This window comes from Mobula hypostoma, chromosome 28, assembly GCF_963921235.1.
Source record: "Mobula hypostoma chromosome 28, sMobHyp1.1, whole genome shotgun sequence".
In the NCBI taxonomy this organism is placed as follows: domain Eukaryota; kingdom Metazoa; phylum Chordata; class Chondrichthyes; order Myliobatiformes; family Myliobatidae; genus Mobula; species Mobula hypostoma.
In genome coordinates, this window is record NC_086124.1 from 26,292,600 (window position 1) to 26,319,814 (window position 27,215).

General features: G+C 49.5%; 1 protein-coding gene across 3 annotated transcripts in view; it reads right to left on the reverse strand.

Annotated features, from left to right (window-relative positions):
- hcfc1b (host cell factor C1b) overlaps positions 1-27,215 on the reverse strand; it is a 99,507-nt gene that overhangs the window by 12,049 nt on the left and 60,243 nt on the right. Inside the window, exons 10-20 of one of the 3 annotated variants that reach the window (XM_063034692.1) lie at positions 26,464-26,655; positions 25,820-26,038; positions 18,965-19,069; positions 18,329-18,557; positions 16,703-16,842; positions 13,518-13,656; positions 12,338-12,513; positions 11,666-11,930; positions 8,385-8,545; positions 4,484-4,823; positions 3,911-4,207 (exon numbers count right to left, since the gene is read on the reverse strand). In XM_063034692.1, the coding sequence (XP_062890762.1) occupies positions 3,911-4,207; positions 4,484-4,823; positions 8,385-8,545; positions 11,666-11,930; positions 12,338-12,513; positions 13,518-13,656; positions 16,703-16,842; positions 18,329-18,557; positions 18,965-19,069; positions 25,820-26,038; positions 26,464-26,655 (2,263 nt within the window). Of the gene's footprint in view, positions 1-3,910; positions 4,208-4,483; positions 4,824-8,384; positions 8,546-11,665; positions 11,931-12,337; positions 12,514-13,517; positions 13,657-16,702; positions 16,843-18,328; positions 18,558-18,964; positions 19,070-25,819; positions 26,039-26,463; positions 26,659-27,215 lie in introns of all 3 variants that reach the window. The other 2 variants (XM_063034691.1, XM_063034693.1) reach the window with 2 other exon arrangements.

Consider the following 27,215-nt stretch of genomic DNA (forward strand, 5'->3'; position numbering starts at 1 on the left):
GCTTCTTCCCCTCTGCCATCCGATTTCTAAAAGGACATTGAAGCTTTGGACACTACTTCACTTTTTTTAATACACAGTATTTCTGTTTTTGTACATTCTTTTAATCTATTCAATATACTTAATTGTTTTACTTGTTTACTTATTATTATTTTTCCCCTCACTGCTAGATTATGTATTGCATTGAACTGCTGCTGTTAAGTTAATAAATTTCACGTCACATGCAAGTTTCTGATTCATAAGATATGCTTTCTAATCCGGGCAGTACCTGGTAAATCTTCTCTGCATTCTCTCTAAAGCTTCCACATCCTTCCAATAACAAGACAACCAGAACTGAATTCAACAAACCAAGTGTGGTCTAACTAGAGTTTTACAGAGCAGCAACATTACCTCATGGCTCTTGAGCTCAATCCCCCTGACTACTGAAGGCCAGCACACCGTACACCTTCTTAACCACTTTGTTAACATGCGCGGCAACTTGGCACAAGCAATCTATGGACATGGGTCCCAAGATCCCTCTGTTCCTCCACACTGTTAAGAATCCTGCCATTAACCCTGTATCGTGTCTTCAAATTCGACCTTCCACGGTGAATCACTTCACACTTTTCTGGGTCGAACTCCATCTGCCACTTCTCAGCCCAGCTCTACATCCTGATGATGTCTTGTTACCCTGCGATTTAGACACCCCATAGCAAAGGAAGAACGACAGGCTTTCTGGTGGGGCACCTGCAGAACGCAGTGCTCCCCTGCTCCTTGGTGTGAGAGCTGGCTGGTTTAGCAGACAGACACAGGGAAATTTAGGGGCGGACACACAAGGTCTGTGACCAGCATCATTCCGCAGGGATTGGTGCTGGTCTCTCTGATATTTGTGATATCGAAAACGTACGAGGGTGGGTTAGTAAGTCTGTGGACAATAGAAAGATTGGCAGAGTCGTGAAATATGAATAGAGTTGTCAAGGGATACAGCAAAGGCTGTACTTTGAGAGGTCAAATAGAAGGACTCTTTAAGGTACTGATAGACAGAAGGACCTTGGGTGCCAAGTACACAGCTCCCTGAAAATGGCTATGGCAGCAGACGGACTAGGAAAGAGCCTTCATAGGTCAGGGTGTTGAGTAAGGAGATTAAAAATTAGTTTTATTTGTCACACATACATTGAAACACAATGAAATGGAATGTTGCATCAAATCAAATTAACAAAAGTGCCAACAAAGCACGCCCACAACTCACTAACCCTAACCTGCATGTGGGAGGAAGTTGGAGCACCCAGAGGAAATCCACACGGTCATGGGAATGTACAAGCTCCTTAGAGGCAGCAGCAAGAATCGAACTCTGATCTTACAACTGGCTGCTGTAAAGAGTCCTGTTAACCGTGCCAGCCTGTGCTACTGTTAGGAAGCCATATGGTCTCGGCCTGAAACGTCGACTGTACCTCTTCCTAGAGATGCTGCCTGGCCTGCTGCGTTCACCAGCAACTTTGATGTGTGTTGCTTGAATTTCCAGCATCTGCAGAATTCCTCGTGTTTGCAGCCTGTGCTACTGTTAGGAAGCCATGGTTTAGTTGTATAATGTGTTGGTTAGACTGCTCTTGGTATTGTGTGCATTTCTGGTTGCCTCATTACGGGAAGCATGTGGCAGCTTTGGAGAGGGCGCAGAAGATGCTCACCAGCCTGGATTAGAGGGCATGAGGTTTGACTATCTTGAGTCAGTTTCTCTGCAGCGGTGGAGACTGAGCTCAGTGATGGGGTGGCATGACAGCACAGCAGTGACTGTAACGTTACTACAGTACCAGCGACCTGCGCTTCAAAGTTCAAAGGACAAAGTGTGTGTACTATATATAACCTTGAAGTTCATTTCCTTACAGGCAGCCACAAAACAAAGAAACCCAATGGAACCCATTTAAAAAAGTAGACCGTCAAACACGAAGTGCAGAAAAACAAAACAAATTGTGCAAACATTAGGTAACTTCACAGCCATAAAGCCAGTCAGAGCCGAATAAACCTCAGGGAGTTGTGAGCTGAACAATGGCCTGTCCTTTGCCTCCCGCCCCGAAACTATGACCTTTTCAATCCAGCCTGGTGCTTCAATCAGCCAAACAACGAGTCGTTCTATGCTCTCAGATCTGGGCCCTGCTGCTTCGATACTCTCTCGAGACCCGCCGCCTCCATTTGGCCGGTAACCGACCTTTCTAATTAGGCCTAGTGGTCAAATCTTGGCTTGTTCATTACCCTGCCACTGTCTCTGAGGAGTTTGTACATTTTCCACGTGACTGTGTGGGTTTGCTCCAAGTACTGCTGTTTCCCACCGCATTCCAAATACATATGGGTTCGGATTAGTAAGTTATATTGATGCCGAAAGTGTGGAATCAGTTGAGGGCTGCCCCCAGCAAAATCCTCAGGCTGTGTTGGTCACTGATGCAAAAACTACGCATTTCACTGTAAGTTGTAATGTACACGTGACATCATGAGGTGTGTGGGTGTCCAGGGAGGGGTCAGCATCCCTGGTGAAGGGGCTTGTCGTGTCCATTTTGGGGCAGCTCACTCACCTTTGGCCCCTACCAAACACTCAGCTCTCACCTGTGGCTCCAAGTGAGAGCGGCGACACCCGGTACACCGCTTCAAACGCCGGGTTAAACCAGGTGAGGGTAGCCCGGTGAGATAGGGACACGCCTGATCTAACATGCAAAGTCAGCTCCAGCGGACTGAGGGGACAAGATCCAACAGCCAGGGAGGCGATTCTGCAATGCCGACAGCAAAGGTGCCTGACAAGAAGTCATGGTCATCTACACACTACTCATCATTGAACCAGGACTTCTGAGGTTGAGAGAGTAGAAATGCCCCAGGACAACGACTTTTCTACTTCTAAAAACTCTCCTCTCCCCTGTCATTGTTAGATAACAACCAACTGCATGCACGACCAGCGCATGCGCACTAAACCAACTTTTTAGTGCACATGCGCCGGTCGTGCATGCAGCCTGGTACAGCCGTTCCGATCTATTCTTACTTTTTAATTTACGTTATTTTTTGTATTTTTTTTCTCATGGTAACACATCGAAGCTGCACCCCCTCTAACATGCTGGTAGAGAGAGGTTTATTTGGGTTTTCTTTAGCGCTGGAAACGGTTACATCCCAACACGCAGGACAGAAGCAAGGTCGCATTGTGTATTCCACGGACCAGCAAAGGCCGGCCGGCTTAGCGAACAGAGCGGTGGACACCCCTGCTGAAATCCGGAGGAAAACACACAGAGGGGGAATTACAAAGCCGAGGAAAGAGGATCGGGTCGAGACAACATAGACTTTTGGAGAAGAGGAGTTCGGTGGGTAATACCGTTCCGGCTGACCGGAAGTGCACTGAGAGTGGTAAGCGTAAAGGAGCTGGGTGCTTACTGTTCTGGCTAACAACGGATGCTGCAATCCGGGGTATATTATGATCGAGGAACGTGTTTACAGACTGGATATTGAACTTTTTACTGTTGGACTTCGGCCACATTCCACCGTGATACAACACTTGGCGGCACGGGAGGTCGTTCCTGCCTGTGGCCATCAAACGTGCAGCTCCTTCCGTGGAGGGTCAGACAGCCTGAGCCAATAGACTGGTCCTGGACTTATTTTCCATCTGGCATAGTTTGCATTTCGGTGTTTGATTGTTGGAGTTTTTTGTATTGCTATATTTATGCTCTATTCTTGGTTGGTGCGGCTGTAATGAAACCAAATTTCCCTCGGGATTAATAAAGTATATCTATCTATCTACATGTGTGACAAATAGAGCTAATCTTAGTCTTTAGATAGGCTGAACTGTCAGAATCCTAGAGTGCAAACACAAGATATTAGAGAAGATCGAGGACGTAGAGGAAGGAGAAGGGAGAGACAGGGATTGCCGTGTCTGGGAGGAATGGTGGGGAGAGAAGCTACTTACTCTCAGTGGTTCCGGGTGACAGGAGGCTGTGCCCGCCCCCTTCGCTGGCCGCACCACCCAGCCCGTTGCTCTCGGCTGCAGGGTCATTGAGGCTGTCAGCTGGGGCCAGGGCCTCCGTGGGGAGCTGGGGCTGGCTCTTGCTGGCCCCCTCCACCAGTGCAGCCAAGTCCTGGTGAGCAAGCACGGCCAATGGAAGTGCTGGTTGCTGGCCTTCGGCCGCCTCGGTGCCCAGCTGTCTCAGGTCCGCCTCGTGAGGCTGCTGTCCTGTCTCCGGCGTGCCCACTGGGTCACTGGTACCTGAGGGCAATGAGGAAAACAGTGGGGACATAAGTCAGTCAGTGATCTCCCCCAATAATCTGCTCGCAACATAGACCAGTGAGGTGATAGGGGGGCTGGGACCCAGGACGGCACCTGGGACGGCGGGGAGACGCAGGGCCGGGACCTGGGCCCACAAACACAGCCAGAAAGAGTCACAGAGACAGTGACAAACACACATAGAACAAGAGGTGGGGTTGACACCACGTACACTGGAACAGCAAGATTGGGACTCCACCCAGCCCTACTGTGACCTACCCATGGCGGCCTGCTGGGCAGCCTGGAGTACGGCTTGCAGGGCTAGAGCCTGCACCTCCTCGGACACGGCAGCCTGCTCTGCTGCCTCGGCTGCTGCTGTCACTGCCAGCTCCTCAGGCGTCAGCCCTGTCAGCTCACCCGGCCCGCTGACCCGCTCTGCCATCAGCTGTGCTGGCGGAGTAAGCTGTTCGGATGATGGCGGCTCCCCCAGAGGTAGGGCCTCTGCTGGGGGGGCTGGGTCTCCACCAGATGGCGCCAGGGACTCCTGCTCTGACGTAGAGGAGGTGGGCTGCTCAGTCGCTGTGGTGACATTAGTTCCCTCCGATATCGAAGGAACATTCTGAAAAAGAAGGGCGGAGAATAAATTATTTAATCAATGCAACCACTAAAAACCTTTATGTGTCTGATTAGCACTGTTCCCTCTAAGCTGCTTGGGTGTGTGGCCACACAATAACTGAAATGCTCACACACACAGTCTTTTATGTAATATTAATATAATTTTGAAATCTATTTAATACAATAGTGAAAAATTCGGTAATTAATTGTATTAATGAATATAATCGATAAATTTTCTAAATAGTAAACATACTGCATTCTTTACTTTGAAACATTTTAGAGCTTAGATGTATTTACGTTGTCAGTGTTTCAAATTGCAACACTGCTACAAATTGTGACAATAAACACAGAATGGAAATTGGTGGCTCATTCTTAATAAACCACGTCCCAATGAACGCTGACGCTGTCCAGTAAAAACATTTTACTTTTGCCATTGTTTTGACTGCCTGACATCATTTACTTGTGTTGGAAGTTATGGTTTGTGTTTGGTTGTTGTGAAAAATTCTATATTCAGACTTTTTATGTAAGTAATCTTTAAAAAAACCATAATCCAACAACAAATTTTAGATTAAAAATTGTTTAGAGCAAGGTTATAATTAATTTCTATAAAATTTTCTGCATGACTGTGGTTATCTTGCTCAAATTATAATTTTTTGACCTGTTAACTTTTTCAAATAATTATTCTTAGTACTCTCAATTAATAATTATTATTATTTTTAGTTTCCCAAGGATGTCAAAAAAAAGCAGAAGAGTTAAATGCTTTGAGGAACAAAGCTCATACAAATTTAAGGTAGAAACACTTTTGCAATTTGTAGATACTTTGCATCAAAAACAGAAAATAAAAATTGGCCATCTTTTACAGCAAGGTACTGGCAATGTTGCATGCATCACTTGTGCCGAAGCGAATGTTGGGGGCAACCAGTATTGGGGGGGAAAAAAGGGAAGAATGGAAGTTAGATGACTTAAAATGACATCTTAACCAGATAACTCATATAGATGCAGTTACTAAATTGCACAGCCAGAAGAAATGTGGAATTTTGCACATGTTAACTGGAACTCCAAAATAGCGTGAAGCAACATTGAAACAAGATGCATGAAAGAAGCATAGTCAAGGTGGTAATAGACAACATTAACTTAGCAATTAAAATTAATTCTTCTATGTATCTTGTGCAAGAAATTCATGCACACATGGTTAAAGATGTAAATACAGCAGAGAGTTGGCCCAGCTAGAACTTTGCCTTTGAATTTATTGAATACCGTTCCCTCTAAGCTCTGTGGATACACAGTAACTGAAATGCTCCTGTGTACATAGCCTGTGTTGTCATGGAGCTGGAATTTTCTTTTATATGTTAATATAATTTTTAAATTATGTGCTAATATAATTTTCAAATCTATGTGAATATAATTGTGAAACAACCTGGAATTAATTGTGTTATGAATACATAAATTTCTAAATAATCAACATACCACAAGCTTTACTTTGAAACAATTCAGGGCTTCAATGCATTTACACTGTCAGTATTTCAAGTTACAACACTGTTACAAATTGTAATAATAGACACAGAATGGAAGTTGGTTGCTCATTGTCAATAAACCGCCGGCCCACTGAACGCCGACGACAAGTTTAACGTTTTGTAAACTTTTAAAGATTTTCTTTTTGGTAGTCTGTGACACCCTTCAACCAATAAGATCAAAACTATGATTTTTCAATTTTCATTCTAATTATTCATATTACACAGTAAAAACATTTAAAGTGCTGGGCAATTTTTAGGCCGTGTAAAATTTTCCTACTCAGAGCATTGGTTGGTCCGTAGTTGTTGAATTTGTAAAGCAAAATTAGAGGGAATGTTGTTGTTGAATGCAACTGATAATGGAAGATTCCAGAAATGTTTTTCATACACTAACTGCTGATGGAAGTACAGATGTTGCTGTACAGAAATGTTCATTTAGTATTTTAAGTTTTGACCAAAAAGTTAAACTTCGTGTTTGTGAATATTTTGTAAGTAACTGCATGTGATGGTATCACTATCGTAGAATCAATAAAAACATTTTTATATCAACACCAATCCTAAAAAAAGGATCTAGCTCTTCATCCCTGATGACAGCAGAGTTTGTCATCATCAAGTCCAAGAAGAGTTTATTCACCAATCATGATATTGAAAAGATGGTGCGTTTATGTCAGACAGGGGGAAATGTTGTGCTTGGAAGATAATGGTATGGCAGCAATTCTTCGACAAGAACTAAAGCATCTGTCTGAGCTACTGTGCGTTGTACATAGGGAAGACCTGGGATTAGATGATGCATGGAAAAGAGTATCAATTATATAGGATATAGAAATACTGTTATGAACAGTGTAGAAAATGTTCAGCAGGTCATTGGTTAAAAAAGGAAAGCTAGGAGAATTAGCTAATGTCAGAGAATGTGATGTGTCACTCAGACCACTAAACAAAGAAAGATGGCTGTCAAGACATTTTGCCACTATTGCTTTAAAGAGGAATTATTAAGTTTTGATCCAGTATTGCAAAACGCAAATTAATGAATGTTTAATGATCCAATCAGCAACTACTGCCTGAAGATTTTAACCAATCCACAATATTAAGTAGAATTAACTGTCCTGAGTGATGTTTTAGAAGATCTGGCTCTTTAAAAATTCCTTCAAAAAAGCTGTGTGAATACAAGTGAAGCACTGCAGTATGCAAAAGCTAAAATTAACAAGTTACGGTCTCTTTATTAGAGGGACACAGCAAAAGATCTGCTTGCATCAATAATTTCTTTATGTTGATACTGCGCTTATTATTCCATTCATTCAACATCTGTCTAATCACTTGGATAATAGACTTCCTGACAATGAGTTATGAGAATGGCAAGCTTTTGACTCTGTTGCTATTTCAAATGCAACTAATTTTTAATTTGGAAAGGAGAGTGTTGTACGACTGACAAAAAAATACTCAGCTATTGTTACAAACTACAACGAAGGCATTGCCTCAAAAATATTGCAGCAATATTGCAATTTCAAATTTGTCGTTTCTAAGAAAGTTATGACCAGTTTACTTAAGACATTGACTGGTATGTCGAATCATGTGCTTAGAAACAAAGAAGTTGGAGAACTGTCAGAGGTAAAAATAAATTAGAGGGATTATTGCCAAACAGCTTAGAGAGAGCTTCACTCTGTGTCTGACCCCAGGAATGTGTGATAAGACAGTGTGGAGGGAGATTCACTCTGTATCTGACTCTGGGAGTGTGTGGTATGGTGCAGAGGGAGGTTCATTCTGTGTGTGACCCAAGGATTGTGTAATAGGACATTGTGGAGGGAGTGTCACTCTGTGTCTGACCCCGGGAGTGTGTGATGGGACGGTGTGGAGTGAGCTTCATGTGCAGTGGGAGCTTCACTCTGTCAGTCTCCTGGGGCACCTGAACAGGATGTAAATGCTTGAAAGTGGGTCTGTCAGTCAGGTATCTGCAGGTTGGGAAGAGGATACTGACACCTTGCTTCCATGTAATGGGACACCGCTCTCCCTCTGAGCCGTTGAGGTAGCGGAGAAACAGACTGGATCACAGGACTTACCGGGATGGAGGGGCCGGGTGTGGGCGTGGACTGGGTGACGGTTGTGTTGGCCCCACTCTGCGCTGCAGACACGGTTGTGGCGGTGTTTGTGGTGCCTGCGGTCGCTGTCTCTCCGTGCACCGTCTCCGGGTGACCCTGGGCATTAGTGGGAGGCGGCTGGACTGGGGTGGTGGAGTTGGGAAGATGATAGGGATGAGGGAAGGGGGAAGGAGAAAAGAGAAGGGAATGAAGTGAGAGAAAGTTGAAGATTCCAACCCATCCGCGCAAACGTTACCCACCCAATGAAAGACCTCAAGGGAGGAGCAAGATGAAGGTGGGAGTGATGCGCAGCAGGAGCAGCAGTATGGAGGAGGGAAGTGTTGAGGACTGTCTTCAAAGGGGGAGGAGATTGAAGGGCTGAGGAGTGCTGAGCGAGGGGCAATGGGGAGGAAGTGCTACACCGCACGATGTCAACGGGGAGGGAGCACCGCGCCGTGGAAGGGGCAGAAGTAAAGAGAGCACCCTGCCCTGGGGGTTGGGGGGGCTTGTTCCAGCAGCTCATGTCACTCTCTGCTCCCCATCACCTCTTTCCATATCTCCCCTCATGTTAGTCATATTCCCCGCTTTCAGACTCTCCTACCCTGGGAGGAAATGCTGGCTATTCACTGTATCTGTGGCCAGCAATGATTTGTTAGCATCTTTCAAGTTGCCCATCAACCTTCTGTGCTCCAGTGTAAACTCCCACAGCCTCTCCAGTCTCTTCTTACAATTCGAGCCCTTTCAGCGAAGACAACACCTTAGTACCAAAGCACAGTACAGGGCCTTCAGCCCATGATGTTGTGCCAAACTTTTAATCTAACCCTTCCGTTCCTCTGTAAACCTTCTTTTTTCTATCATCCATGTGTTTCCTAATTGTCACTATGTACCTGCCTCTATCACTACACCTGGCAGTGCGTTCCACACACCATTAGAAAATCTTATCTCTGGCATTCCTCCAATTACCTTCAAATTATGTTCTCTCATATTAGCCATTTCTGCTCTGGAAAAACGTTTCTGGTTGTCCTCTCTATCTATGCTTCTTATGGCGGGGTGGAGATACGTGGCTACCAAAGGAGATGTAAGGCACTCCTTCCTTCCGCTTGCCTGCAGGTCACCCTTGGGCAAAGTGGTGGATGGTCGTATGAGCAGACGGTGCATATCACACTCCCGGTTATGCGACCACTGACGCCAGGCAGACAATCTCTGAAGAATATTCCCAATGACTGGGGTCACCCGTCTTGTAAAGACGCTGCCCAGGAGACAATGGCAAATCACTTCTGTAGAATGATTCGCCAAGAACAATCATGGCCGTAGATGGGGAGGTGGGCAGCCTTCCCCAGGGCAACAATCCCTTGGCACTTCTCAGGATAAGGACAAACGGAAGACCATGAGGGACTATGTCATATATCGATGACACCTGTATAAAGCCACTTTCATCTCTTTCACTCAACCTTTCTTCGTAGGAAATGCTCTCTAATCCGGGCAGCATCACAGTAAATCTCTTCTGCACCTCTTCTAAAACTTCCACATCCTTCCTACAATATTGCAAGTGTGGACTACCCACAGTTTTATAGATTGCAACGTTACCTTGTGGCTCTTGAACTCGATCCCCTGGCTAATGAAGGGAAATACCATTTTGGTTAGCATTCTTCTCACATCTCCTTAATCTAAGCCTTTTAGTATTCCGTAGGTTGTAATGAGATCTCCCTCTCACCCTTTTGAATTCTATCAAGTATGTGCCATCAAACACTCCTTATATGTCATGTCCTCTCAGGATGTGAAATGTTTCCAAAAGATCACCAGTCTTTCTTCTAAACTCCAAGGAAACCTAATTAGTGTGCGGGCCTTTATTAGCTTGGGGACTGAGGTTTCAGCTCTTGAACTCAACCCTCAATTAAGACTGCCAACACCCTGAGGCATTGGTCAGACTATACGTTGAATATGATGAGCAGTTTTGGGCCCTTTAACTAAGGATCTGCTGCCACTGGAGAGAGTTCAGATAATGATCCTGAGGATTAAAGGGTTAACATGTGAAGAGCGTTTAATACCTATAGGCCTGTAATTGCTGGAGTTTGAAATTCGGGGGTGGGGGGGTGGGGGGGGAGTCACTTAAAACCTACCAACTATTGAAAGTCCTGAATAAAGTGGATGTGGAGAGGATGTTTTCTATAGTGGGGGAGTCTAGAACCAATCGGCAGAATAGAAAGATGTCCCCTTGATACAGAGAAGAGGAGGAACTTCTTCAGCCAGAGAGTTGTGAACTTGTGGAATTCATTGCCACAGACAGCCGTGCAGGCCAAGTCATTGGGTATATTTAAAGTGGAGATTAAAAGATTCTTGATCAGTCAGGGCGATAAACATTACGGGGAGAAGGCAGGAGAATGGGGTTGAGAGGGATAATACATTAGCCATGGTGAAATGGTACAACAGATTTGATGGGCTGAATGGCCTAATTCTGCTCCTATGTCTAATGATCTTATTACAACTTCATAAACACCCTGTGAACTTGCAGGGCGACTCGAGGAATCTATGGACATGAACTTGTGCAACTCTGAGGGGCCAATCTACATGAACTTGTGCAACTCTGAGGGACCTATCTGTGTGGACCTGTGCAACTCTGAAGGATCGATGGACATGGCCTTGTGCCATAAACTGGATGTATGGCTGACAGGACATCCATGGTCTAAATATTGTTTTATAGAGCTGTTACATTCAGAGTACAGGCCCATAGATGTCAAATGGTCCTTGCACGTTAAGCCTTTCATTCCTGGGATTGTTCTTGTGAACTATTCTGTCGACGGCGTTCGACCCACCCATGCCCGCCCTGCGCAGGATATTCAACCCACCCACACCCGTCCCGCCCAGGACGTTCGACCCACCTGCATCCGCCCCGCCCAGGACGTTCGACCCGCCCATGCCCAGGACATTCAACCCTCCCACACCCGCCCCCACCCAGGGCGTTCGACTCACCCATGCCCGCTCCACCCAGGACGTTCAACCCACCCACACCCACTCTATCAAGGACAGCCAAAACATCCACTCTATCCAGGACTTTCAATCCCCCCATACATGGACAGGAAACGTTTGTAGGGAAGCGGCCCAAATGCTGACAAAGGGGATCAGCTCAGACAAGAACCTTGGTCAGCATGGGTGAGTTGGGCTGACGGGCCTGTCTCCGCATGCTGATGTAAGGTAGCTTCCCCTCACACTTGCTCCTCTGCGCCCAGAACTCTGACACGTAACAACGGCAGCGAGCTCCTTACCCTGATTGGTACCAATGTTGGCAGTAACGGTGGTGGCGGTGTTGGTGGTGTTGGTCTCGGAGGTCTCGTGGGGTGGGTTGGAACAGACCAGGGGGACTCCGCTGGCCGTCTGACCCTCCCCCTGGCCAGCCTCTGGCCCCGGCGCCAGGCCGGGCTGCTCGGTGGTGGGCGAGGCCAGGATGGTGACCGGGAGCTCCTGGATGGATGAAGCCTCAACCCCGCTGGGTGCGGCGATGAGTGTGACGCGGGTGGGCTCAGTCGCGGGCTGGAGGCAGAGAGAAAATACTATCAGGTGAGTTTGCCCCAACCACAGGCTGACACTGCGAACGGGCTATGGGGACAAGGGGGTGTCATGGAGACAGCGGAGAGGGTGAGGGTAAGGGATTAAAAATAGTGACAGTGGGGGGGGAGAGGGAGCATTACGACAGGGAAGTAGGGCTGTATGGAGGAAGGGGGAAAGGAAGAGCAGAACTGAATGAGGGAAGGGGATGGAAAGAGGAGTGGAGGGACACAGGTAGGATGGATTCAGCAGGGATTGGGGGTGTGAGGTTAGGCTGGGGGGTGCAGAGCGGATGCAGGGTGGGGCGTGGAGAAGGGGAGGAGGCATGGACACGGAGCAGAGGAGGTGGTGGTGGGGGGGGGTCCTTGAATGACAGAGCCGGGTGACCTTACCTGCATGGAGATGGTGGGTGGGGTGGAGGAGTGGCTTGCCTGCGCGGTAGAGACAGTGATGACGGCAGGGTTGATGAGCTGGCTGGAGAAGCTGCCGACTGTCCCAGACAGGGTGGTGGAACCCACAGCTGGAACTCCCCCCACTGAGCCCGTCACGGTGCCCAGTGTGGTGACGCCTATAGCAGAGAGGGGGTGCGGAGGGAGAGGATCGGAGTGTTAGTTTGGCTGTGGGTAGGCTACCCAGCCCTCTAGAGCCTGATTTATACTTGTGCATACGGGTTATGCCGCAGGCCTGATTAATACTTTTGCGTAGCCCTACGCCGTAGAGAGCATGCGTTGTTGCATCTGCGTCACTCTGCAATTCATTGCCAAAACGCTAGTTGGCAATGGGGTTTCTATACCACTGTTTTGGGTTTCTTCGTGAGAGACATGGACGAAGAAATGCATTTCAAATATTTTCGGATGTCGGCAGGTAGATTTGACGATTTGGTTCATCGTCTCCAACCATTTATTTTGCATCAGTGTGCAGACACGGCGGAGAAAAGCAACCGGAAATGCGTAGGAGGAAATGCGATGCTACCAAGCGGACCAATCACAGTTGTTGCAGTCTGCGGCGCCGTGACGCGCGAGTTACTTTTCTGGGGAGGTGCACGTCACTCTACGGCGTAGGGTATGTGGTACCTACAGTGTAGATTTGACGCAGAAGTATAAATCAGGCTAAACTCTGAAACTGCACACCTTCCCCCACCCCCACACATTGAGAAGCTAGTTGGGCCCCTCGTCTCCGGGATAGAGTGCCTCACAGTCATACAGACAGCAGTTTGATTCCGGCCTCTGGTATTGTGTGAGAGAGTGGCGCTCGCTCGCTCACCCTGTACCTATACTTGAGTGGGTTTCTCTATAGTGATCTGGTCTTCTACCAGCGCTCCCTCCTCGCCGCCCTGTGTCCTCACTGCCCCTCCCACCATGCTGAACCTCACCACCCCTCCCACATGCGGCATATTGAGGCAGTGAGCTGGAGAAAGATCTGCACTTACAACATCCTAACAGATGCAACAGTGAGCCCTTCTGGGCCTCGACATCCTTGGGGGCAGCAGGACATCCATTATTAAACATGCCCTGCTGGATTGAGATGTGTGACACTCCCCCACCCCTTTCCATCACATCCTGGCTCACTTACCTGTGGTTCCCTTCACCACCAATGTGGTGACAGCTGGTTTCACTGCAGACACGGTCACCGGCGTGACCAGTCTCATCCCACTGACCGGGACAGTCCGCAAGATGGTGCTTGGCTGCCCTGGAGCCCCCTTCAATAACACCTGGCAAGAAACAGAAGAGAGACAGGGAAAAATAAAAAATGAGAATGGGTTGACATTTCTGGGGAGTCAGAAGATTGGGGGGTGATCTTATTCATCCCTGGAAGGCATGATGGTGCAATGTTGAGAGTATTGTGTGTTGGCCTTCATTAGTTGGAGGATTGAGTTCAAGAGCCATGAGATAACGCTGCTGCTCTATAAAACTGGTTAGACCATACTTAGAGTATTGTGTTCAGTTCTGGTCACCTCATCCTGGAAGGATGCAGAAGCTTTAGGGAGAGGGTGCAGAGGAGATTTACCAGGATGATGCCTGGATTACAGAGCATGTCCTATGATGATGAACACAAGAGATTCTGCAAATGCAAGAACACACACAAAATGCCAGACAGGCAGTATCTATGGACATGAATTAACAGTCGACATTTTAGGTCAAGACCCTTCGTCAGGACCAGGGACTGAGGATATAAGGGTTGTTTGAACGAGCTAGGGCTTTTCTCTTTGGAGCCAAAGAAGATGAGAGGTGACTTGATAGTTTAAAAGTAAATTTATTTACATACGGCACTGTGCAAAAGTCTTAGGCACATACTTATAGCTCGGGTGCCCAAGACTTTTGCACAGTGCTGTGTTTTTGTACACTACTCTACATGTCTCCATGTACTACCCTGAGATTCATTTACTTGCAGGCATTTGCAGTAGAGCAAAAAAAAATACAATAGACTCAGTGAAAACCTACTCCCAAAGACTGACAAAAAAAACAATGGGCAATAAGACAGATGGAGGGATGGATAGATAATACTGAGAACACAAGTTATAGAGACCTTGAAAATGAGTCTATAGGCTGTGGATTCAGTTCAGTGCTGGGGTGAGTGAAGTTATTGATGCCGGCTCAGGAGGGGTAATAACTGTTCCTGGTGGTGTGGGACCTGAGGCTCTTGTAACTCCTTCCCGATGGCAGCAGTGAGAAGACAGCATGGTCTGGATGGTGGAGTTTTTGATGACGGATGCTGCTTTCTTGTGGCAGCGCTCCCTGTAGATGTGCTCAATGGTGGGAAAGGCTTGGACAGCTCCATTAGTAGTGATAGAGGTATCCAAGATGGTAAGAGGCAGAGATCGAGTGAATAGCCAGAGATTTTTCCCCAGGGCTGAAATGGCTAACCTTTATTAAGATACAATACAGAACAGGCCCTTCGAGCCACACGATCCAGCAATCCCCAGATTTAAACCTAGCCTCATCACAGGACAATCTATAATGACCTATCAACCCACCACGTGATACGTCTTTGGACCATGGGCAGAAATTGAAGCATCCAGAGGAAATCCATGGGTAGAACGTACAGGCAGCGGTGGGAATTTAAGCCGGGCTGCTGGTACTGTAAAGCGCTGCGCTAACCACTACGCTACTGTGAAGAGGTATAATTTTAAAGGTGAGTAAAAGTAGTATAGGGGGAACATCAGAGTTCTTTTTTTAAAAACAGAGTGGTGGTTGCGTGGAACACCCTTCTGGGGGTAGCGGTAAAGGTGGAAACATTATAGAAACTTAAGATACTCTTTGATAGGCACATGGATGAAAGGAACTTGGAGGGCTACGTGGGAGGAAAAGGTTAGATAGACCTTGGAGTAGATTAAAAGGTCGGCGCAACATCATAAGCGAAGGGCCTGTACTGTACTGGAATGATTCCACCAGAGGGGAGAGTAACAGACAAGGAGGCATGGCTTCATAGCAAGGAAAAGGATACCACTGGATCCCTGACTATCTGACCAACAGACTGCCATGAATATTCTCAACATTGGTGCTCCACAAGGTTGCGTCCTCACCCACCACCACCGACACCCCCTCCCACTCTACTCCCTGTATACTTACAACTGCATGGCCAGATTCTGCTCCAAGTTTGCAGACCACACCACTGTAGTACAGACCTTGAAACACTTAACACTCCTCATTCCTTCTTTCTCAGGATCATGCTTGTGATCCTTCTCTGGACCCTCTCCCATGCCAACACATCCTTTCTTAGATAAGGAGCACAAAACTGCTCACAAAACTGCAAGCACAGTCTGACCGATGCCTTATGAAGCCTCAACATTACATCCTTATTTTTCTAGTCTTAGTCCTCTCGAAGTGAATGCTAGTATTGCACTTCAAAGTAAATTCATTGTCAAAGTAAATTAATGTCCCCATATACAACCCTGAGATTCATTCTCTTGCAGGCCTACTTAACAAATCCATAGAATAATAACCGAAATAGAATCAAAAAGACTTAACCAACTTGGGCATTCAACCAGTGTGCAATACAACAAACTGTGCAAATACAAAAAGAAATAATAATAATAATAATAAATAAATAAATAAGTGATAAATATTGAGAACATGAGATGAAGGGTCCTTGAAAGTGAGTCCACTGGTTGTGGGAACATTTCAGTGATGGGGCAAGTGAAGTTATCCCCTTTGTTCAAGAGTCTGATGGTCGAGGGGTAATAACTGTTCCTGAACATGGTGGTGTGGGACCTGAGGCTCCCGTACCTCCATCCTGATGGCAGCAGTGAGAAGAGAGCGTAACCTGGGTGGTGAGGATCCCTGATGATGGATGTTGCCTTCCTGCGATAGCGTTTCATGTAGATGTGCTCAATGGTGGGGCGGGCTTTACCCATGATGGACTGGGCTGTATCCACTACTTTCTGTAGGATTTTTTGTTCCATTCTACTTTACCTTCCTTTGCACAGATTCAACCTGAAAATGATCCTTGGGCAAAGCAGTGATGAAATCTTTTTATTCTACAGGGCGGGTGGGAAGAGCCTGAATCAAAGAGGAAATGGACAAGGAAGCAAGGAAGCGGGGTATGGCTCATCCTTTCGGGGGCTTCCAGTAGGGTAATGGACCAAATGCCCACTCTCTGCAAGCATCAATGACCTCTCGGCCACCTTGATGCAACTCACTGCCCTTCACTGAGCGGAGAACATTCATCGAATGCCAGTTGACTGATCGACGCTTCGCGAGCGCTCTCCCACCACAGCCAGCCCCAACCTCGTCACGGTTCCAGCCGCACTCACTAACCTGGGTCAGCCCCTGTTGGCCCACGCCGCCGGTGATCTTAGGCACGCCGGTGATGATCTTGGCCGGGCTGCCGGTCCCCGGCGTCACTACCTTAGTGGTGAAGATAGTGATTGGCGATTTAATCCCAGTGTTGCTCGTGGCTGGAGAGTTCCGAAAAAAGACAAGCAGCAGACAAAAAGGAGGTTACTCATTTCCAAAGGTGAAGGTAGTAAAGGTAGTAGTGGGGTGGGTGGGGGCAGGATTACCGCAGAGCCAAAACCTGCCACCTTCCATCCATGAACAAACAGGACCAAACCCCGTCCCGGAAGGAGTATAGCACAGGACGTGACCAGAGGAATTTGCCAAAGCCGCAGGCAGGTACACTCGCCCCAGCTAACTGACACAAGGCCGGGGTGGCGAATCTTTTTGACAGTGCGCACCCAGAGTGGTTAGCGCGATGGTTTTACAGAGGGAGCATCCCGGGGTCAATTCCTGCCGCTGTCTGTAAGGAGTTTGCATGTTCCTTCTCAATAACCGTGCAGATTTCCTCCAGGTGCTCCGGTTTCTTCCCACCTTGCAAAGACGTACGGGTTAGTAGGTTATTTGGTCACGTGGGTTTAATTGGGGGGCCTGGGCTCATTGGGTCGGAATGGCCTGATACCATGTGGTATCTACAAATAAAGATAAAAATAAAATTCTCTCGCATGCCATGGTAATTTAGGGGAAAGATTATAATTGATTAATAAATTAGGAACAATAATTCTGGCTCATTTACATGCACTCTTTTATTATTGATAGGAGTACAATAAAAACAGACTGAAATGAAGCCATTCAGAAAACCTGTTCAATAATTATTGATAATGGTCATCAAGCACCACAGCTCAGAAACAGGCTGTTTGGCCCATCTAGTCCAGTGCTGTTATTGTTTCTCTCTGCACCTTGTGGCGCATCGGGCGGCAACCTTGCCGTTTATTTCGCATTGGTCTGTTTTTTTTTTACGAGGCCGAGTTACTAACTCAACACCTAACTCAGCAGGGATGGAAAGCCTGCAAGGGGCAGGCTGGATTCGAACCCGGGACCACTAGCCTTGAAGTCCGGTGCGGATGCCAATTCACCACAAGCCGGCTCCATCTAGTCCACTTCGGACTGCTATTCTGTCCTGTCCCATTGCCCTCCACTCCCATCCATGCACCTATCCAAACTTCTCTTCAATGTTGCAAGTGGAGCCACATCCACCATTTCCACACTCATGCCACCCTCACGTTTCCTTGACACATTTCACCGTTCACCCTTTACCCTTCATCTGGTCCCACCCAGCCTCAGTGGAAAAAGCCTGCTTGCATTTACTCCATCTATATCCTTCATTACTATATATACCTCTATCAAATCTGCACTCATCCCTCTACGCACCTGGCAATAAAGTCCCAACCTATTTCCCTGTAACTCAGGACCTTGGAACTCCATGGACCACCAAGGCTCCTCCCAGAGGCCCCACAGACTTCTCCCAGCAGAGCTCCACTCCCTGGTGGTCAGAGTCATTCACCAGCAGGTAGGTGGGATAGAGAGCAGTGACCCATTCAAAGAGAGGTCCTGCCCATTCAAAGCAGAAACACCCCCCCCCCACCACCCCGGCCCAACTGCCATTACCTGCAGCACCCTGCTGAGCCATCAGGGCCGAGACGGGGATGGTCTTGATAATGGTGGTGGTGCCGGGCTTAGTGGCAGTGCTGGGCGAGACACTGCTGATGCCCAGGAGGGTGGGCTTGCCAGCTGCCGCCCCAGCTGCCTGCGACGTGGTGATGATGGTGGTGGGCTTGCCGTCTGCCGACGTCACTAACTTCAGGATGGTGGCTCCTGGGGGCAGCGGGCCTTTCGTCTGCGCCAAGGAAACAAAGGACACGAAGAAACAGAAGGTTAGAAGTGACTGGGAGGCACATGCCATGGGGCAGAGGCAGCTAAGTGGACATTTTGGCCATGGTGTCCATGTCACTGGTGCAGTGCTATAGGGAGGGAGCATCACACTGTGGGAGAGAAGGTGAGGAGGGAGAGGAGGGCGCACCATGAGAAGGGGAGAAAGGAGAGAGCACTGAGAGAAAGGGGGAAAGAGGAGAGAAGGAGCGCTGCAGGAAGAGCAGACTGGAGGGAAAGCTGCGGTTGAGACAGCAAGGAGGGAGCGCCACACTGTGGGACGGGCGGTAAGGAGGGAGTGTGGCGGGAGGAGCAGTAATGTGTTGAGTAGCACATCAAGGGCAGATCTATTAACAGACGTGGATATGCACTCACCTGTATGTACTGCGTGACAGGGTTCGTGGTCGCCTGACCTGTGACCACTCCTGACTGAACCGGTTTTGTCTGCACTAGGGAGACCACCTTCCCCAGGCTGGAGATCTGGAGGGCAGGAGCAGTGTGGAAAAATGGGCAGGGCGGCGGTGGTGGGGGAAGGGAATAGAAACACACATCAGGTGAAAATGTTAGCAACAACCCCAGAGCTCAAAAAGTACAATGTCATTAAAAACACAGGCATTTTGTTACCTTTGGCGCTTGGTCAAATACCAGGAGCAACAAACAAATCTGTTTGAGGAAAGGCTTCGAGCTGAACATAGTGGAAAGCTCCTCCTCCCTCTACAGATTCTGCCCAACCCACTGAGCTCTGTTAACAAAATCAGCCAACTCCATCATGGCACCAGTTTCCCCAACAACGAGGACAACTCGAAAAGGCAATGCCTCACAAAGGTGGCATCCATCATCAAGGACCCCCACCACCCAGGACATGCCCTCTTCTCATTGCTACCATAAGGGGAGGTACAGGAGCCTGTAGACACACCCTCAATGTTTCAGGAACAGCTTTCTGAATAGACATTGAACCCATGAAAACCAATTCATTATTTCTTTACTCTTTTTTCACTAATTATTTAATTTTATATGTAACGCATACACACAGTGGCCAATGCAAACACCCAATCAGCCAATCACGTGGCAGCAACTCAAAATGTAAAAGCATGCAGACACGGTCAAGAGGTTCAGTTGTCGTGCAGACCAAATGTCAGAATGTGGAAGAAACGTGATCTAAGTGACTTTGACTGGGGAATGATTGTTGGCACCTATGGGGTGGTTTGAGAATCTCAGAAACTGTTATATGTGAAAATTCCAGCAGATCAGCAGCCTCTAGAGCTAACTGCCAACAACAAAAAAAAATCCAATGAGTGGTAGTTCTGTGGGAGAAAATGCCTGGTTAATGAGAGAGGTCAGAGGAGAATGGCCAGACTGGATCAAGCTGAAGGGAAGGTGACAGTAACTCAACTAACCACGTTACAACAGAGATGTGCAGAAGAGCATCTCTGAATGTACATCACATTGAACCTTGAAATAGATGATCTACAACAGCAGAAGACCACAAACACAAGGAATTCTGCAGATGCTGGAAATTCAAGCAACACACATCAAAGTTGCTGGTGAACGCAGCAGGCCAGGCAGCATCTCTAGGAAGAGGTCGACTGTACCTCTTCCTAGAGATGCTGCCTGGCCTGCTGCGTTCACCAGCAACTTTGAGCAGAAGACCACACTGGGTTCCACTCCTTCACCTAATAAAAGTGGCCAATGAGTGTATTTTACCATACACTAGAGTCAAAAGGTCACACAGCACAACTGCAAAGAAACAGGCCCTTTGGCCTATCTAAGTTTTCTGCCTAGCCCATCTATTTGCACTTGGACTTTAGCTCTCCACACTTCTCTCATCCATGTACCTATCCAAACCTTCTCTTACATGTTGAAGTTAGATCCACCATTTCCACACTCTGAGTGAAGTAGTTCTCCTCATGCTCCCAGTAAGCATTTCGCTTTTCATCTGCGACCTCTAGCTCTAGTCTCACATAACCCTATCTTGCACTGACTCTACTTATACCCCTGATAATTTTGTGCACCTTTATCGAACCTCCCCTCATTCTCCTAACCCACTCAACCTTTCGTTATAACTCAGGTCTGCAAGTCCCCTCAACATCTTTATATATTTTCTCTGTACTTTTTTGATATCTTTCCTTGAGGTAGGTGACCAAAACTGCACACAATATTTCAAATTTAGCCTCACCAACATCTTATACAATTTTAACATATGAAGGCCAATGTGTCAAAATCTCTTTACAACCTTATGTGACACCATTTTCAAGGAATTATGGATCTGTACTCCCAGATACCTCTGTTCTACATTACTCAGTGCCCCACCACTCACCGTGCAAAAGCCCCCTGGTTTGTCCTCCCAAAGTGCAACACTTCACACTTGTCTGCATTAAATTCTATCTGCCACGTTCAGCCCATTTTCCCAGCAGGTCCAGATCACTTGGCAAGCTTTGATAGCCAACCTTGCTGTCCGCGATACCCCCCAATCTTGATGTCATCGCAAATTTGCGGATCCAGTTTGCCACATTGTCATCCAGATCACTGATTAAAGACGACAAAGTAGAGCTGACCCAGCACTCCACTAGTCAGTGAGGCAACCATCCACTGACACTTTCTGGTTTCTCCTGCTGGGACAATGTTGAATCCAATTGACTACTTCATCCTGAATGCCAGCAATTGAACCTTCTGGACCAGCCTGTCAAACGGGACTTTGTCTATGTGGACTTCAGCAAGACCGTTGACAATGTCCACCATCTTCTTTTCATCAGTTATACAAGATTAGTTAGACATGACCTGCCACACACAAAGCCAAGCTGACTATCCCTAGTCAGGTCCTGCTTTTTCAAATACTGTATATATCCTGTCACATTACTTGGATTAATGGAATATGCATGGATGACATGCAGAGCAAAGTTTTCCCACTGAATCTCAGTGCATGTGACCATTTAAGTCTGCTCTGCCATTCCATTACAGCTGATTAGTACCACTCTCAACTCCAGTTTCTTGCCTTGTCCCTGTAACCTTTGACACCTTTACCAATTATGAACCTGTCAATCTCCGCTTTAAATAAACTAAATGACTCGGCCTCCACATCCCACAAATTCACCACCTTATGGCCAAAGACGTTCCTCCTCATCTCTGTTCTAAAGGAACGCCCTTCTATTCTGAGGCTGCCCCCTCTGATCCTAGACTCATCCACCATAGGAAACATCCTTTCCACATCCACTCTACCTAGGCCTCCCACCCCGGATAGTCTCTCTTCTCCCCCACTTCCATCAGATCAAAGATAGCACGTACCACCAGCTTCTAGCCCGCAGTTGTCAGACTCGTGAATGATAAATTATACCCTTGGCCTCACAATCTACCTCATTATGATCTTGCACTTGAATATTTACCTGCACTTTCTCTGCAGCTGTTACACTTTATTCTGCGTTCTGTTATTCTTTACCTCGTACTACATCAATGCACTGTGTATGGTCTGTATGAATTCCTGTATCTTTGACCCTTGTTCCACCTCTGTCCTCTCCCCTTGCCCCCATCATCCTCTCACAACCCTTCCCGCACTCATTACTTCTATCCCTTCCTCCCTCTACTGGCCATCTCCTCACACAGTCCTTGTGCCATCCCTCTGCCCCGCACCGTGCCACTGAATCGCCCCCAGCATCTGCCTTCTTTTAGTGGCAACATTTAGCTCACTGCTGGCAGTGGTTTAGGATGAAACTCAGAGCAGGCGGGAGGGAGAAGGGGGAGAAATGGACACAGATGGGGCGGTGAGAGGGGGAAAGAGAGACAGGAGATGGGGATGGGAGGGGGTGGGGTGGGGGAGAGGGAGCATGTGCGACAGAGAGGGAAGGGGAGAGGGGGGACAGAGAGGGGGGTAGAGAGAGAGAGAGAGGGGGGAGAGAGAGAGAGGGGGAGAGAGAGAGAGGGGGGAGAGAGAGAGAGAGGGGGGAGAGAGAGAGAGGGGGGAGAGAGAGAGAGGGGGGAGAGAGGGGGGTGGAGAGAGAGAGAGAGGGGGGGTGGAGAGAGAGAGAGGGGGGCGGAGAGAGAGGGGGGCGGAGAGAGAGGGGGGGCGGAGAGAGAGGGGGGGCGGAGAGAGAGGGGGGCGGAGAGAGAGGGGGGCGGAGAGAGAGGGGGGGCGGAGAGAGAGGGGGGCGGAGAGAGAGGGGGCGGAGAGAGAGGGGGCGGAGAGAGAGGGGGCGGAGAGAGAGGGGGCGGAGAGAGAGGGGGGCGGAGAGAGAGGGGGGCGGAGAGAGAGGGGGGCGGAGAGAGAGGGGGGCGGAGAGAGAGGGGGGCGGAGAGAGAGGGGGCGGAGAGAGAGGGGGCGGAGAGAGAGGGGGCGGAGAGAGAGGGGGGCGGAGAGAGAGGGGGGCGGAGAGAGAGGGGGGCGGAGAGAGAGGGGGGCGGAGAGAGAGCGAGTGACAGAGAGAGAGCAGGCGAGCTTGACAGCAAGAGAGAGAGTGCACGAGTGACAGAGAATGCGGGCATGACGGCGAGACGGAGAGACAGCGAGATAGAGTGCACGCGCATCAGCGAGATAGAGGGCGCACGCAACGGCCAGAACAAGAGAGAGCGAGCACGTGTATTACAGAGAGAGAGAGAGAGAGAGCACGCGCTAGAAAGACAGAGAGCGAGAGAGCGTGCGACAGCCAGAGCGAGAGAGAGGGAGCACACAAGTGCGACAGCGAAGGACAGAGTGGGTGAGCACAACAGCGAGAGAGCGCGTGCGTGAGAGAGGGAGCGAGAGTGCGTGCAATGGGGAGAGCAAGGGAGAAAGTGCGTGCGCAAGGGTAAGGTCTACGGAGAAAGCGTGCGACAGCGAGGGAGAGGAAGAGAGCGTGCGAGAGCAAGAAGGAGCATGACACCAAGAGACAGTGCACGACAGACAGCAAAATAAAACCCACGTGCAACTGCGACAAACAGTGCCAGCGAGAGTGAGCGTGTGCTACAGAAAGAGAGAGAGAGAGCACAAGCATGACACCAAGAAACAGCGCGTGACAGAGACAGCTCGACACCAAGAGAGCGTGCACACAACAGAGCAAGCAAGACAGCAAGATAGAGCGCGCGCGGAACTGTGAGCAAGAGCCAGAGCGACACAGAGTGCGTGCGACAGCCAGAGCGAGAGAGAACGTGAGAGCAAGAGAGAGAGCGCGCATGCTACAGGCAGCAAGAGAGCCCGCGCTACAGAGACAGAGAGCATGAGAGAGAGAGAGAGAGAGTGCACGCTACAGAGGGGGACAGCCAGAACGAGAGTGCAAGAGCCAGAGCAAGAGAGAGCGCGTGCGACAGAGAGAGCGAGAGATAAGAGAGCGCGTTACAGCTAGAGTGACAGAGAACGTGAGCGAAGCCAGCGAGAGGGGGAGAGCGCAAGTGTGATAGCGAGAGGGAGCGGGAGTAAAAGAGTGCGAGTGCGTGAGAGAGACAGAGACAGAGACAGAGAGAGAGAGAGAATGAAAATGAATGCATGACAGTGAGAGCGAGCACGAGTATGACACCAAGACAAAGTGCACAACAGGGAGCAAGCAAGACAGCAAGATAGAGCAAGCGTGACTGCAAGTGACAGCCACAGCGAGACCGCAACGCGAGAGTGAGAGAGAGAGAGCGCGAGCCAGAGCAAGAGAGAGAGTGTGAGAGAGAACGCGCAGGTGCTAGAGAGAGAGAGAAAGTGCGTGCTACAGAGAGGGAGAGAGTGCGCGTCAAAGGGGGAGTGAGAGAGTGCATGAGAGCCAGAGCAACAGAGAAAGAGTGCGCGCTACAGAGAGGGAGAGAGCAAGAGAGCGCGTGACAGCCAGAGCGAGAGCCAGAACAATAGAGAGAGTGAGAGAGCGTAAGCACACGCTGGAGAGAGAAAGCGCATGCTACAGAGAGGGAGCGAGAGAGCGTGCGCGACAGCCAGAGCGAGAGATAGAGAGCGCGCCACAGCTAGAGTGAAAGAGAGCGTGAGTGAAGCTAGCGACGGGGGAGAGCACGAGTGCGATACCGAGAGTGGGAGTGAGAGAGCGCGAGCATGCAACAGAGAGAGAGAGCGCAACTGTGACAGACAGCACGAGCGCAACAGCCAGAGTGAGAGAAAACGTGACAGCAAGAGAGAGACAGAGTGTGCGAGAGCGAGAGAGAGAGAGAGAGAGAGAGAGCGCACACTACAGAGGTAGAGAGAGTGCGCGCGCATGCTACAGAGGGAGAGAATGAGAGGGGGAGAGTGCGAGCACAACTGCGACAGAACGAGAGGGTGTGCGCGACAGCCAGAGCAAGAACATGAGAGCGTGCGTGCGAGCGCTACAAAAACAGAGCGGCGACAGAGCAAGAGAGTGAGAGAGGGAGCGCGTGCGACAGACAGAGCAAGAGGAAGCGAGAGAGCGCATGCATGCTACAGAAAGCAAGAGAGAGTTCAACAGACAGAGACTGAGAGTTCGAGAGAGAGAGAGCGTGCGCATGCACAAGAGGGAGTTCGACAGATAGGGAGGGAGAGCAAGAGTTCGACAGACAGGGAGGGAGAGCAAGAATTCGACAGACAGGGAGGGAGAGCAAGAGTTCGACAGACAGGGAGGGAGAGCCAGTTCGACAGACAGGGAGGGAGAGAGAGCAAGAGAGAGTTCGACAGACAGGGAGGGACAGAGAGTTCATCAGACAGAGAGGGAGAGAGTTCGACAGACACAGAGGGAGCGCGTGACAGAGTGAGGGAGAGGGAGCGCGAGCGCGATGGCCAGAGCAAGAGAGCGAGAGGGCGCGTGCTAGAGATAGTGTGAGAGAGCATGGCAGAGACAGCAAGAAAGCGAGAGAGAGAATGAGAGCTAGAGCGCATGTGCTGGAGAGAGCACGCTAGAGAAAAAGTGTGAGAGCGAGACAGTACGACAGAGAGCAAGAGAGAGTTCGATAGAGAGCGAGATAGAGAGAGAGACAGAGAGAGAGAGAGAGACAGAGAGAGACAGAGAGATAGAGAGACAGACAGCGTGACAGTGGGAGAGAGTGTGCGAGCGTTACACCAAGACAGCACACGAGAGAGCGCGCGAGAGTGAGCTAAGCAGCGACAGAGCGCGCGACAGTCAGAGCGAGAGAGAGAGAGAGAGAGAGAGAGAGAGAGAGTGGGTGAGTACAACGAAGAGAGAGAGGGAGCGGGTGAGTGCGACAGCGAGAAGCCAGCAGGGGAAAGCAGGACGGAGAGAGTGGGCGCGTGCGATGGCGAGGGGCGGGGGGGGGTCGCAGGGGGAGAGAGAGGGGCAGAGAGAAAGATAGAGAAAGAGTTACCAGGGCACTGCTACCGGTCATGGAGATGGGGCTCTTCACCAGGGTGATGGTTTTGGTGACCCCTGCCACCACCGTTGTCACCACCTGGGCCTGCTGTGCCACCGTTACCGTGCCCGACTTGTGGACCGTGATTATTGGCCTCATGGGGGAGGCGGTGGTGCCCGAAGTTCCCACCTGCGCTGCTGCCGACTTCAGCATCCGTGTGGCTGGGTTGCTCACCTGCGAGGAGGAGGGAAAGCAGCTTAGTGTGGGCTGAATGATGCACTAGATTAAAGACGTGGTACAAATGGGCAATGGCTCACACTGACACCACACACCCATACTCACACGCAGACACACACAACCCCACTCAGATACGCACACACCTCCATGCACCCACACTGAGCAACAATGTGTGTTCCTCCCTCTCTCTCTCACACTCACACACGGAAACAATGTCCCTATTGCCCTCTAACACGTAGGTACCCTCTCTCATACACACGCACACATACACACAGGGTCTCCCTCTCTCTTGCACTCACACACAGGAATAATGTCCCTCTTGCTCTCAGACACACACACACACACACACACACACACATACACACGAGGACGGAAGGAGGGACGGACTGGGACAGAGACACCACCAACACAAGTCCACCTACCATAACGGGAGAGGAAGACATCTTGACGGTAGTGGGCAGAGTGGATGCGGGGGCCACGGCCACTGTTTTGATTGTGGTGGAACCAGGGACCCCCAGCACGGTGGAGATGGTGGTGGGTGAGATCTTCTGCGTGGCCGCGGCTGCAGCAGCCAAAGCCGCCATCCCACTCATCTGTGTACTGCCGCCTATCGTCTGCTGTGGGAGGAGGGAGGGAGGGGAGTGGTGCAGGGGAGGGGGGAGGGAGATGGGGAGGGGTGGGGGGAAGGAGGTAGGGGAGGGTGCGGGGGAGGGGAGCGCGGTGGGGGAAGGGAGGGGAGCAAGAGGAGGGGTGGGGAAGGGGAGCGGTGGGGGGGCAGGAGGTAGGGGAGGGGTGGGGAGAGGAAGGGGAGGGGTGGGGGTGGGGGAGGGGGAGGAGTGGGGGTTAGGCAGGGAGAGGGAAGGGACGGGAGGAGGAAAGGTGGGGGGAGGGAGGGGAGGGAAGCAGTGAGGGGGGGAGCGGTGGAGGCGGGGGAGGAAAAAGAAACCATTTGTCGTTCAGTGGAGAATGGGGAGATGTATCCCTCAAAACAGTGCGGGAAGTGAGGTATCAGAGGTTTGCGCACACACTCAGACACATGTACACACAAACTCACACATACACACAGACTCACACATACACAAACACGCACAAACATCCAGAGACAGACTGGGGGTTGGGAAGAGACTGAGCGCAGATAGATGGGGGTGTGGGGTGGGGTTGTTGTGGGTGTGAA